This window comes from Myotis davidii, unplaced genomic scaffold, assembly GCF_000327345.1.
Source record: "Myotis davidii unplaced genomic scaffold, ASM32734v1 scaffold2904, whole genome shotgun sequence".
In the NCBI taxonomy this organism is placed as follows: domain Eukaryota; kingdom Metazoa; phylum Chordata; class Mammalia; order Chiroptera; family Vespertilionidae; genus Myotis; species Myotis davidii.
This window is the reverse complement of record NW_006295197.1, coordinates 29,494-42,465: the sequence shown is the minus strand read 5'-3', so window position 1 is coordinate 42,465 and position 12,972 is coordinate 29,494. Positions and strand designations below refer to the sequence as shown.

General features: G+C 40.3%; 1 protein-coding gene across 2 annotated transcripts in view; it reads right to left on the bottom strand.

Annotated features, from left to right (window-relative positions):
• The window catches only part of LOC102763237 (chromosome unknown open reading frame, human CXorf57), a 33,651-nt gene extending 26,264 nt beyond the window's left edge, over window positions 1–7,387 (bottom strand). The window contains exons 1-4 of one of the 2 annotated variants that reach the window (XM_015567915.1): window positions 6,597–7,387; window positions 4,057–4,199; window positions 2,698–2,890; window positions 405–513 (exon numbers count right to left, since the gene is read on the bottom strand). In XM_015567915.1, coding sequence (XP_015423401.1) covers window positions 405–513; window positions 2,698–2,890; window positions 4,057–4,199; window positions 6,597–7,269 — 1,118 coding nt within the window. In that variant the 5' untranslated portion in view covers window positions 7,270–7,387. The remainder of the gene's footprint in view (window positions 1–404; window positions 514–2,697; window positions 2,891–4,056; window positions 4,200–6,596) is intronic. The other variant, XM_006769898.2, reaches the window with a different exon arrangement.
• Between the last annotated feature and the right edge of the window lie 5,585 nt (window positions 7,388–12,972).

Sequence of the window (12,972 nt, the reverse complement as noted above, 5' to 3'; positions counted from 1 at the left end):
TGTGACATGAAGATAAATAAGTAACAGTATGGAGAGAGCCACATGGAGGAGAAATAAAGTCCCTGGTCAATAGCTACATCGTGAATTTGGAATAGGATCTTCTAATCTAGCCCAATGCAAGTCTTTATATGACTGTAAGCCTGCTGACCCTTTTTTTAAAAAATATATTTTATTGATTTTTCACAAAGAGGAAATGAGAGGGATAGAGAGTTAGAAACATCCATGAGAGAGAAACATCAATCAGCTGCCTCCTGCACACGCCCTATTGGGGATGTGCCCGCAACCAAGGTACATGCCCTTGACCAGAATCGAACCTGGGACTCTTCAGTCCACAGGCCGACGCTCTAGCCACTGAGCCAAACTGGTCAGGGCTATATAGGATATTTTATAAGAAATTATTTTACCTTGTGATAAAGCGATGATTTAACTTTGGCAATCTCCATTCTGGTTTCACCTGCCTTTCTGGAATGATATTTATATTAGTTGGAGGATCTCGAAGGTTCAGGCAGATCTCTGAAAAACAAATATATCACTTTAATATTATAGTTAATGCACATAAAATAATATACATGTGTACAAATTGCATAGGAAAAAAATAGGCTGAATACTTTTGAGCCCAATACTAAACTTAAGAACAAGGCCATTATCAAAAGCTTTCTTTACCTAATGCTACATTTTCACATCCACTTATCTCCCCACCAAAGGTTAAACATACCTTAAATTTTATGTTTTATCATCAACTTAATTTTAAAAAAAGGATATTTAATCACTTATGTGTTTTTGTCCAAACAAAATACCATTTGGATTTCTTTGTTTTTGAACTCTAATGGATGGAATCATATCATATACAGTATTCTAGGGCTACTTTTTTCCTTTAACATTATGGTCCCAAAATTTATTCATGCAGTTGCACATAGCAGTTTTTTTTTTCTCATAGTCATTGCTGAATAATGCTCCTGGATGTTGGCATACTTCAATTTTATTTAACCATTATCATGTTGACAGAATCTGGATTATTTCCAGTTTTTGCTACTATAAAGAGTGCCACGATGAACTTTTTGTACATATCTCCCTGTGTACACAAGCAAGAGTTTTCTAATGTATTATACTTAGGAGGGAAATGCAGAATTGTAGAATATGCAAATATTTCCCTTGGCAGGATAATTCTAAACTATTTTAAATTAAAGAACTTTTTATAGTTTCATCAACAGTGGTTAAGATTTCCCATTGATCCACATACTCTCCAAATTTTGGTATCATCAAATTTCTTATTATTTGTCAGTCTAGTGACACAAAATGGTAATTTGTTGGGGTCTTATTTTACAGTTCCCATATTACTAATTATTTTGAAAAACATTCTATAAACTTATGGTTCATTCAGGCATGTCCTTCTATTGTTAATCATCTGAGGTTTTCCAAAATAAACATATATTTAAGGAAACAATGAATAAAGGTTACATTGTCTGAACACTCTCTAAGTAATTAAGCTTAACGGATTAGCTAGGAAATTTAGAATATATAGAAATACAGGTCCAGTATAAAACTATTATAAGCAAAAACAATACTTATACTTTTTGATTGATGTAATTCACAATTTTGAAAAATGGAAATGCAAGAAAATATCATATCCAACTCTTAAAGCAATCACAATATATTAATTCTAATGCTCCCAAAATATTTAGGGTGATGCAAAGATGTCATAACTTTGATTTTAATACTAATTAGAAAGAGCCCTTTCAAAATTGCAGCAATTGGCACCATTTGAATATTGGCTATAGGTTAGATAACAGTATTGTATTAATTTTAAATTTTCTGATTTTGATAACTGTATTGTAATTATGTACTAGAGTGTTCTTGTTCTTAGGAAATACATACTGAAAGATTAATGATGTGTTTAAAGGTAAAGAGGTATGTATAATGGCTGCCACTTACTCTAAAATGGTTCAGATGACAAAATTAGGATATATATATAGAGAGAGAGAGACAGAGAGAGAGAGAGATAGATAGATAGAGAGGGGGGGGAGGGAATGATAAAGGCAAGGTAAATGTTAGCAATGGTTCAATCTGTGTAAAGGGTATATAAAATTTTTTATACTATTCTAATTTTTATGTAAGTTTGAAATTATTTCAAAAAAGCCCTTTTGAATAGTAGCTCGTAGTAACAAAAATTACATTCAAGTCATTAAGTTAATATTATAATGAAAAATAAAAGATAATAAAAATAAGTAATCCTAAGTGGAGCTTGTTAATAAACAATGAATTGCTCAGATAATTTTTCTTAATAAATGCAATAATAAATAAATATACTCATTAAGTGACTGATTGGAAATTTTATCGATACAGGAATTTAAAGGTTTGTCAGGTTCTAACAGCTTTAGTAATTTTTAAGAGTCTTTGGCTGAGCCGAGACTGGTTTGGCTCAGTGGATAGAGCGTCGGCCTGCGGACTGAAAGGTCCCAGGTTCGATTCCGGTCAAGGGCATATACCTGGGTTGTGGGCACATCCCCAGTAGGAGATGTGCAGGAGGCAGCTGATCGATGTTTCTCTCTCATCGATGTTTCTAACTCTCTATCTCTCTCCCTTTCTCTCTGTAAAAAATCAATAAAAAAAAAAAGAGTCTTTGGCTGATATGGTACTTTGCAGATTTATAAAAAAATATATAGTCATAAAAGAAACAAAATGCACTGAATACTTAACCCATAGTAGAAATTTGTTTGATCTGTGGATCCACAGGGAGAGGCGGCAGCCTGAATGGAAAACTCTTTTTAACAGAATAATCTTGAAGCAGAAGAACTAAGCCAACTTGCAAACATTTATACCACTCAGGACACAGGGCATTCCACATGATCACTGATACAGTTCCTGAATTGTCAGCAACTTCCAAAAAGGTCTGAAAAGATGAGTAAAAGCACACACATATTTGTTACTTTTATTTACAGGATGTTAAAATTTTAAGACTGAGGAAGTAAAACTGTAGGGGAATGACTAAATAATTTATGATATATGAAAGAATCTATAACTATGAAAAGGCATAATGAAGAAATTTTAGTGATATTAGAAAATACTTATGAGAATGTTGACTAATATAAAATTTTATGTGCTATATAATTGCCAGTTTGTAAGTTAATTTAATACGAAATGACATAGTCATATGAAGTATAAGACATGCATGCATACATATACAAATAAATATGAAATATATTATACACATTATATCATAGATATGTGCACATATAGAATATATGTGTGTGTGGATATATGATATATACATACAAAACGAATAAAACACATTATAATGCAAACAGTGATTCTGGTATGATTTGGGGTGATATTATTTATCAGTCTTACTTATATAGATTTCTACATTTTCCAAATTCTCTAAATAAATACACAACTTTTATTTTAAAAGGTGAATGAAACACCCAAAGTGATTCTTGATAACAGTGAAAATAAAGTAAAATATTAAGTAAAAAAGGACAGAAATCAAGAAAGTATTCTCATCAGCATTATTTGGCACAGACAGTCAAGATAGCAGAAACGTGTCAGATGGATTTGACAATTAGGTCTCTAGTGAGTGAGCAGTTTAAGAAAAATGCCAAACTAATTGTGTTGAGAAGTAAATGACAGGCAAGTTAAGTGAAAACATCTAGTGTAGATTACTTCTTCAAGGAGCTTGCCTGAAGAGGAGAGAGGGAATAGAGGAATCTGAGGTCAAAGGATAATTATTTTCCTTTTTTAAAATGGGAGACTAAAGTATATTTATATTCTGGTATAGAAAGCACCGTAGAGAGGAAAAGGTTGAAGATATATAAAAAGGTGTGAAGGAGACCGGCTGGATCAAGGAATTAACGGTTGTCAACACAAAAAGAATTTATTTTTATAAGAAATTACATTAGAAAAATACCTTCAAATAAACATCTATGTACATTTTAAAAATTATTAAATTTAAGTTAAAATGTTATTTAAACATACATTATTCTAACATACATTATTCTAGTCTGTAAGTTATAATCTATAACTGTTAAATTAACATGTACTCTCTTATCTTATTTATACCTGGTATGGCTCAATCATCTTTTTATCGGGTTTTCCATAGTATCTCAGTCTTGATTTATGCATGATTCTCACAAGCAAAGCAGGATAATTCGTTCTCTTAGTCCAGCTCATTTCAAGGTGAGCAAGAGAAATTATTCTGGTATCTAGAATACAAAAAAGAAAAAATCCTACTTAATATCTCGTGGTAATTTCAAAATTATATTTTAGTGGTTAAAATATCAGATATAAGTGAACAAAAAGAAAGCAACCATAGCAAAATGGTACCATACAAAGAGAATGTAAAAAAAAAAGTATCTTTGAAAAGTTCTTAGGCTGATATTTTATAATTATCAAGAGAAATGTTTATTTATTTTTTAAATATATTTTTATTGATTTCAGAGAGGAAGGGAGGGGGAGAGAGATAGAAACATCGATGATGAGAGAGAATCATTGATTGGCTGCCTCTTGCACACCCCTTACTGGGGATTAAGCCCACAACCCGGGCATGTACCCTTGACCTGAATTGAACCCTGAACCCTTCAGTCCACAGCCGGCGCTCTATCCACTAAGCCAAACCAGCTAGGGCCAAATATTTAAACAAGCAATTTCACTTTAGGAATCCATCCATTCAACAGAAATAATTAAACACAGTGAGCACATATGTATATATCTTAATGATGTTCCGCCTTGGATCTAAAATTGAAAAAAACGCACACCAACTTCCTAAAATTACAAATTACTCATTACATGGGAATCCTATATATGTCATAGATTACGTGTATATATCATATATCAACATATTATATAGAACAGCCGAATGACCTTCCAGACGTCCAGCTGGGGTTGCAAGGGCCAGCCAAGGCAACTGGGGCTGCGAGGGCTGAGCCCCTTGCACGAATTTCATGCATGGGGGCTCTAGTGAGTATATAAATCATCATACATCCATAACACGGAAGAGTGTATGAAGATGTCATTAAAAATGTTTAAGATAAGTGGAAATTGCAAATCATGTGACACCAAATAATTATTTTTTTCAAAGTTACACACCGAATGGCGGACAGTTTGGAGTTTTGAGAAGAAAGCTGAAAGCATAGAAGGAGGTAAAAGGGGCCTTTCATTCCACCCCAACATTTTATTAAAAATTTCAAACATACAGCAATCCTGAAAGAACACCAATATACCTACTTCTAGATTTTTGTCATCAAAATTTTACTGTACGTGGGTCTTAAATTTTTAATACAATGTACTTTTTTAAACCTTTGGATTTTTAGCACATGGACATTGCCTTTTGTAATAAAAATACGGTTTCAATAATGAACATATATTACTTTCATGATCAAAAAAGTGAAATCCAATTTTTACAAATTATTATTGCCTAAATTCTTCTAGAGTACCATTTTTCATTTATAGATTAAATTCTAAAAATAAAAATGATCAACCCTTATAGTAGTAATGCACCACTGAGATAAAAAATCATTCCATTAGTTGATCTCTGAAACTACTATCTTGCCTTTAAAACTTAAGTTATTTAAATAATCATTGGCTTCCCATTTCTGTAATATCCCCGCCCCCCTTACAACTGGGTATCACTTGAACTGCATATTTTTGAAGCAGTTATCTTTTTACTTTCAAGTTTGTTGCTGTTACACATCATAGTAAGATTATCTATGGTCTAGTATTATGAGCCCAATGTAAAAAAAACAACACAAAAACCAAAAAGTAAAACAAAATCCCAAACACCTGAAAAGCAGTAATGTAGAAATTATCATCTTTCTCCCTCTAACACTTTTGCTTGTATTTTTTCTATTTTTATTTCTTCCCCATTCCATACATGTACATACCCATAATATAATCATTCCCTTTACTTCATTGTTTTAAGATAAAACATATTTTAGAGCAGTTGCTGATGACCAGCTGACATTTTCAAGTTAACTTCCTATTTCTGACCCAGAAGAATTGAACTTCTCAGATCAGCATTACCCGTGGTCATAAGAAACATAAACATGAGAATTCCAAGTCTTCCCACAAAATCACAAGTTCGAAAAGCTATTATTTACATAACTGCTACACTCAAAGACATAAAATGGCATTTCATTAAATTATTAAGGAATAAATCATAGAACATTCTTTTTTGAATGAAGGTTAAAACCACAAATATTTACAACTTTTTATTTCTAATTGAAATCAATAGACACTCTAATCAACACAGTACTATTTCCACAACTGGAACGGTAATGACGTTAAGATCAGTTCCACTGGTCAAACGTACAATGAACACTTAGGACTACTGACTGCAACACCACTAGGTTTGACAGATCAGTTTAAGACGTAATTTTTAAAAATTAAGATTATTCAGACACTTTCTGAACAGCCACTTACACAATCAAAGCAAGACAAGGGCTGTGCAAATTTCATTAAGCGAGCATCTCTCCATCGCTGAGGAAAAACTGTCTAGCACTCCCAATAAACAATACCAAGCCATTCCCGCTTCCTTTCCCATTAACATAAGCACCCCAAAACTATTTTTACACCCCATCCCGTGGTTCCCTCCCATTACTTACTGTTAAAATTGTATTCCTCAGGTTGCTTGTTCGTTAACCAGATATCTCCATACGGATCTTCGTTATTCCACAGGGCCAGGTAATGACTCTTCCCGCCTCTTAAGGGCCTCTCCGGTATCTCCTGGTGCGCACTATTTCTGAAGGGAGTCGCTAAAGAAATGGAGTCCGAGGTCCCCTCCTTTCTACAGTCGACATTATCAATGCACAAGATGCCCTGGCCTACCCTTTTCTCGTTGTAAAGACACGAGACTCTGGAAATTCTCATTTTGATGCCAGGTCTGAGAATATTTTTAGACACCAGAAAGTTCAGTCTGGGATGGAGAAAGCACTTTTCCTGATACACCCCGTCCGAGACCGTAATATCGTACCGATAACGGGATAGTTTGGGAATTACGTCTCCAGGCTCGTCTAGCAGGTACCGTTGGACGGCCAGCACGGAGACAGGAGTCACGTCCGAGAGACTGAGCCACTGGAGAGGTGAGTCTATTACTTGCTCAAGAACCTTTTGGATCCAGGACTTCGGCCCTGAGGCACCGCCTTCAGGCCTCACTCCTTCCGGGGCCCAAAGACAATTTACCTCAGGATCCCGCCGGCCCACCCCAGCATGTGAGGAGCCTGCCTGAGGCTGGTCTCGCTCACCAGGCTTGGTGAGGAAATCGCGTACACTCTTCATTTCCAAAACCTAACTTGCTCCGTCCAAAGCTGAGAGACTAAGAAGGAGGAGACGCGCCAGCTAGCCAGTGAACACGAATTCGCCCCCTCAGACTGTCGAAAGCTCCGGGCTCGGTCACAATCTGCGCGCGCACACGTCGGCTCTTTAGCCCCGCCCCTTGGTAGGCGCGCTCTCAGCTTAGAGGTCAGGTTACTACGCTTCGCAGGCGTGGTTACGTCGCGGGACCTCTGACCCCTGACCCCTGACCCCTGGTGGTCGCGTTACCTGCGGACTACCGAGAGAAGCATTGGTTGCCATGGTTGCCAAAGTTTAACAAGAAGGAGGGGGAGGAGCACTCAGTGACTTTTCAAGAAAGGGTGGAGCCCAGAGGCAATGTAAAAGAGAAGGTGACTGGAAGCGGGGTGCAAGTAATCATTTCTCAGTGTTTTCGGGTGTTTGGCCTTGGACCAGGAACAGAAAGTAAATCAGAGTTGGTTAATATACATAAATGTGATAACATGGGTTTCCTGTAGTATGATTGAAACCAGATAATATATCCACACCCTTCAGGACAGTTTCTAACACAAAAAGTCCATAAATGTTAGTTACGATTGCTATTATCATTAGTATAATTGTAGACTGCAGGGCGGATGAATTAGTGATTAAGTGCAAATGAAGACAGAAAATTAAAGAGCTGCCAAGTGGGGAGGAGGGGCAGGAAGAGATTAACCAAATAATTTATATGCCATGGACACAGATAATACTGCAGTGAAAGCTTATGGGGGAAGGAGGTGAAACGGGGTGAAGGGGGTAAAAAGGAGGAAAATGGGGACATCTGTAATACTTTCAACAATAAACATAAATTTAAAAATGTATTTATGTTTGAAACAATACCTGGCTTAACGTACAGCTAGGATATTGAATTTCAGGAACTATCTCTAAAATACAAAGAATATATAGACAGTCCTCGGGTTATGTCGGACTCAATATACGTCGTTTTGTGGTTATATCACCATCTCCCATTTATTTATAAAAAAAATAAAGTTCCGTCATTTTGACGTATGTACATATGTGCTTTATGTTTTTTATTATTTATTTACCACAAGTAAAGGTCAGGAATTGTTATATTTCTTTTAATTTTTATTTTACTATTTCACTTTATTACTGCTGTGTATGTGCTCCATGTGAGTGATGCAGGTGCTTATGTAGGTGGGTTTTGACTTACGGCAAAAATTGTGTTATGTTGCGCCATAGGAATGGATCTCTGACCTAACCCGAGGACCTACCATATATGGAATGAATGTAAAGTGAGAAAGCTGGTAATAGCCTGAAATGAAAATAAAACATGTTTTAGGTACCCAGATGTATTAGTATACAAAGAATGTAGTAATTGCCTTAAGAATTCGTTTTGAAGATGGTTATAGGCTTCTTTTAATTATATTAGTCTCCCTTTGCTTCTATTTCATCATTATTTATTTACTACTATAGGCCCAGTGCACAAAATTTGTGCATGGGTAGGGTCCCTAGGCCTGGCTGGTGATCATGGCCGATTGGGGCCTTCCGGCTTCCAGCCAGGGCCCCCCTTCCTTGGCCGGTAGCTGCCGGCCAGGATCTTTCTTCTTTCTGCACTGCCCCCTGGTGATCAGTGCACATCATAGTGAATGATAGAATTCCCCGTCTCCTGGTTGAACTCCCGTGGGGACACTTTGCATATTCGCCTATTATATAAATAGATTTATGAAGTCCCTACTATGAGGTGGGCACTATTCTAAGGAGATGGGGATAACAGTACTCATGCTCATTTAGTCAAGCTTTTTCTCATTGCTTGGAATGGGAGAATCTGCCATTATTCATATTTAATTAATTCATTCATTGTACACATATTTCTTGAGTATCTGCTCTGGGCCAGGTACAGTCTTGTTATGAAGACCAAAACACATAAGGGGAAAGGAAGTGGATGAGGCATGAGTTAATATTTTATATATAGCATGATTAGGGAAGGGCTCTAAGATATTAAGAAATTGAACAGAACAGAGACTTATAGGAAGTGAGTATATAGATATTATAGGAAAGGACGCTTGAATCACAGGGAACAGTAAAAGCAGATTTTATGAGACAGGAAAATACTTGATATTTTTAAGGACATGAAAAAGTCAGAGGAGGGGTGAGGGGACAGTGGTAGGAGATGAAGTCAGAAAAGTAGCCGGGTTCTGTAGGCTTTCCTCTGATTTGAGAAGAGTGACATATTACAACTTGAGTCCCACTTCTTTCATGAAGCCTCCCATACCAATTCATTCTAGAATGACTGTTGAGGGTTTCCTTCCCACATCCTGCGTGGGTCAGGGTTCAGGAACTGGAAGCAGAGCCGCACACAAATGAAAATGAAAAGACAAGAGATAATTGGAAATATTGGGGGACCAGGCGGGCAAGTCCAACTCAAGGGGAAGGACTTCCTCCCGTGCTCACGCCTCACCAAGCTTTTATTGATCCTGGGATGCACCCATAGCATAGCCCTTAGGCAGGCAATCCCTGGCAACAGGCAGAATAGCCCATCAGCAAGGATTTACATAATAATAAATGGGGGAGTTGTTTCAGCTACCACTGTCTGGACAAACAGAGGTGGCCCCTAGCTCCAACCTTTGCTAGGACTTCAAAGGCACCCAGCATTCGGGGGGGTTCTCTGTCTATGCTTATTAGATAGTGAAGGCAATAAACAGTTTCCCACAAATGACCTTTCTTTTTTTGAATTTTTTAAAATTAAATTTATTGGGGTGACATTGGTTACTAAAATTATATAGGTTACAAATGTACATTTCTATAACACATCATCTGTATAGTGCAGTGATGGCAAACCTTTTGAGCTCGGTGTGTCAGCGTTTTGAAAAACTCTAACTTAACTCTGGTGCCGTGTCACATATAGAATTTTTTTGATATTTGCAACCACAGTAAAACAAAGACTTATATTTTTGATATTTATTTTAAATATTTAAATGCCATTTAACAAAGAAAAATCAACCAAAAAAAATGAGTTCGCATGTCACCTCTGACACGCGTGTCCTAGGTTTACCATCACTGGTATAGTGCATTGTGTGTTCACCACTCAAAGACAAATCTCCTCTGTCACCATATATATGAACCCTTTTACCTTTTATTACCCCCACACCTCCTCCCTCTGATAACCACCATACTGCTGTCTGTGTCTATGAGTTTTTGTTTGTCTTTCTTGTTTGTTCATTTGTGGCTTTCAGTTTTATATCCCACACTAGAGGCCTGGTGCACAGATTTGTGTACATTGAAAGTAAATTAATTAGAAGGTGGCCAGCAGGGTGGTACTGGGTGAGATGGCCAGACATGCCCTGGAGCCAACCACCCATGGTCCCTCCCCAGCTGGCTGTACCTGGGGCAGTGCCAGGGCTTGAAGGGCATCTGTGGAGTGAGCGAGTTCCCTCCAGCAGGTGGGAGCCCTTGGCCTGGCCTGTGGGGATCCGGTTGAAACCTGCAGTCTGACATCCCCCATGGGGTCCTGGAGTGTGAGAGGGCACTCTGCAAAGTTGCTGTCACTCGGCAGCTCCTGCATTGAGCATCTGCCCCCTGGTGGTCAGTGCGGGTCATACCTACTGGCTGATTGGCTGTTTGGCTGGTTGCTTAGCCTTTTATATATATATACTAGAGGCCCGGTGCACAAAAATTTGTGCATTCGGGGGGCAGGGGAGGTCCCTCAGCCTGGCCTGTGCCCTCTCGCAGTCTGGGACCCCTCGGGAGATAACGCCCTGCTGGCTTAGGCCTGCTCCCGGGTGGCAGAGGGCAGGCCCAATCCCTAGGTGCAGCCCCTGGTCGGGCTCAGAGCAGGGCCGATTGGGGAGTTGGGGCGCCAACCCCTGTCATGCACAGAGCAGGGTGGATCAGGAGGTTGCGATGCCACCCCCAGTTACACTCAGGGTAGGGCCAATTGGGGGATTGGGCACCGCTCCCTGTCACTCTCAAGGCAGGGCCAATGGGGGGGTTGTGGCACCACCCCCTGTCACACACAGAGCCGGCCAATCAGGGGGTTGGGGCGCTGCCCCCTGTCAGGCACAGAGCAGGGCTGATCGGGGGTTTGGCACCGCCCCCTGTCACGCTGCTCTAGGGACCGGAAGGCCTCGCGGCTCTGCTGATCCCAGTGCCGGGAGGCCTCGCGGCTCCACTGAAACCAGGGTGGTGAGGCCTCGCTGCTCAGTGGCGGGGCTGTTTGGCTTCACTCCACAGCTTGGAGCCTGCATATGCAAATTAACCACCATCTTTGTTGGTGGTTAATTTGCATATTATCCTGATTAGCCAATGGGATGCATAGTGGAGGTATGGTTAATTACCCTTTTTGTCTTTTATTAGATAGGATAGATATGAATGAAATAGCATGGCTCTTGATTTTTTCTATCAGGCTTATTTCACTTAGCCTGATATTCTCAAGATCTGTACACTTGTTGCAAATGGTAGTATTTTCTTTTCTTATGGTTGAATAGAATTCCTGTGTGTGTGTGTGTGTGTGTGTGTGTGTATACATATATATATATTTCATATCTTCTTTATCCAATCACCTATCAAAGGACACTCTGGTTATTTCCATACTAAGCCCCAATGCACAAAATTCGTGCAGTGTGGGTGGGGGGGTCTCTCAGCCCAGAATGCCCCTTCTCACAGTCCAGGAGCCCTAGGGAATGTCCTACTGACACTTTAGGCCCACGGGCCTATGCCACAGTCTGGCCACTGAGGCTCAGAGCATATGCCCCGTGTGTGTGTGTGTGTGTGTGTGTGTCCAATGGGGGCCTGAACCCAGCTGCACTGCAGATGCTCAGAGTAGGCACCGTGTGTGTGTGTGTGTGTCCGCTCGGGGCCTGCCACCAGCCGTGCTATGGAGACTCAGAGCATGTGTCCTGTGTGTGTGTGTGTGTGTGTGTGTGTGTGTGTGTGTGTGTGTGTGTGTGTTTGTGAGTCCACTGGGGGCCTGCCCTCAGCTGCGCCTCAGAGGCTCATATCAGGCGCTCTGTGTGTGTATGTGTGTGTTTGTGTGTGTCCACTATGGGACTGCCCCCAGCTGCACTGTGGAGCTTCAGAGCAGGCGCCTTGTGTGTGTGTGCATGTGTGTGTGCATGTCTGCTGAGAGCCTGCCTGAAACCGCGCCTCAGAGGCTCGGAGCAGTGCCCTGTGTGTGTTTGTGTGTGTGTGTGCTTGTGTGTGTGTGTGTGTGTGTGTGTGTGTGGCCACAGGGGGCTTACCCCTAGCCACCTCAGATGCTCAGAGCAGGCGCCCTGTGTGTTTGTGTGTGTGTGCTTGTGTGTGTCCACTGGGGGCCTGCCCCTAGCCACCCTTCTGAGGTTTGAAGCAGGCGCCCCGCGCGCACGCACGTGTGTGTGTGTGTGTGTGTGTGTGTGTGTGTGTGTCTGCTGGGGTCCTGTCCCAAGTCACGCCATGGAGGCTCAGAGTAGGGGCTCTGTGTGTGTATGTATATGTGTCTGCAGTGGACCACACCCAACCACGTTGCAGGTTCCGTGTTTCGAGTGGACAGGTGTGTGTGTGTGTGTGTGTGTGTGTGTGTGTGTGTGTGTGTGTGTGTGTGTGTGTGTTTCTGCTGGTGTCTTGCTTTCAGCCTCGCTTTGGAGGCTCAGAGCAGGTGCCGTGTGTGTATGTGTGTGTGTGTGTGTCCACTAAGGGCCTGCCCTCAGCCGTGCTGCACAGCTTTGGAGCAGG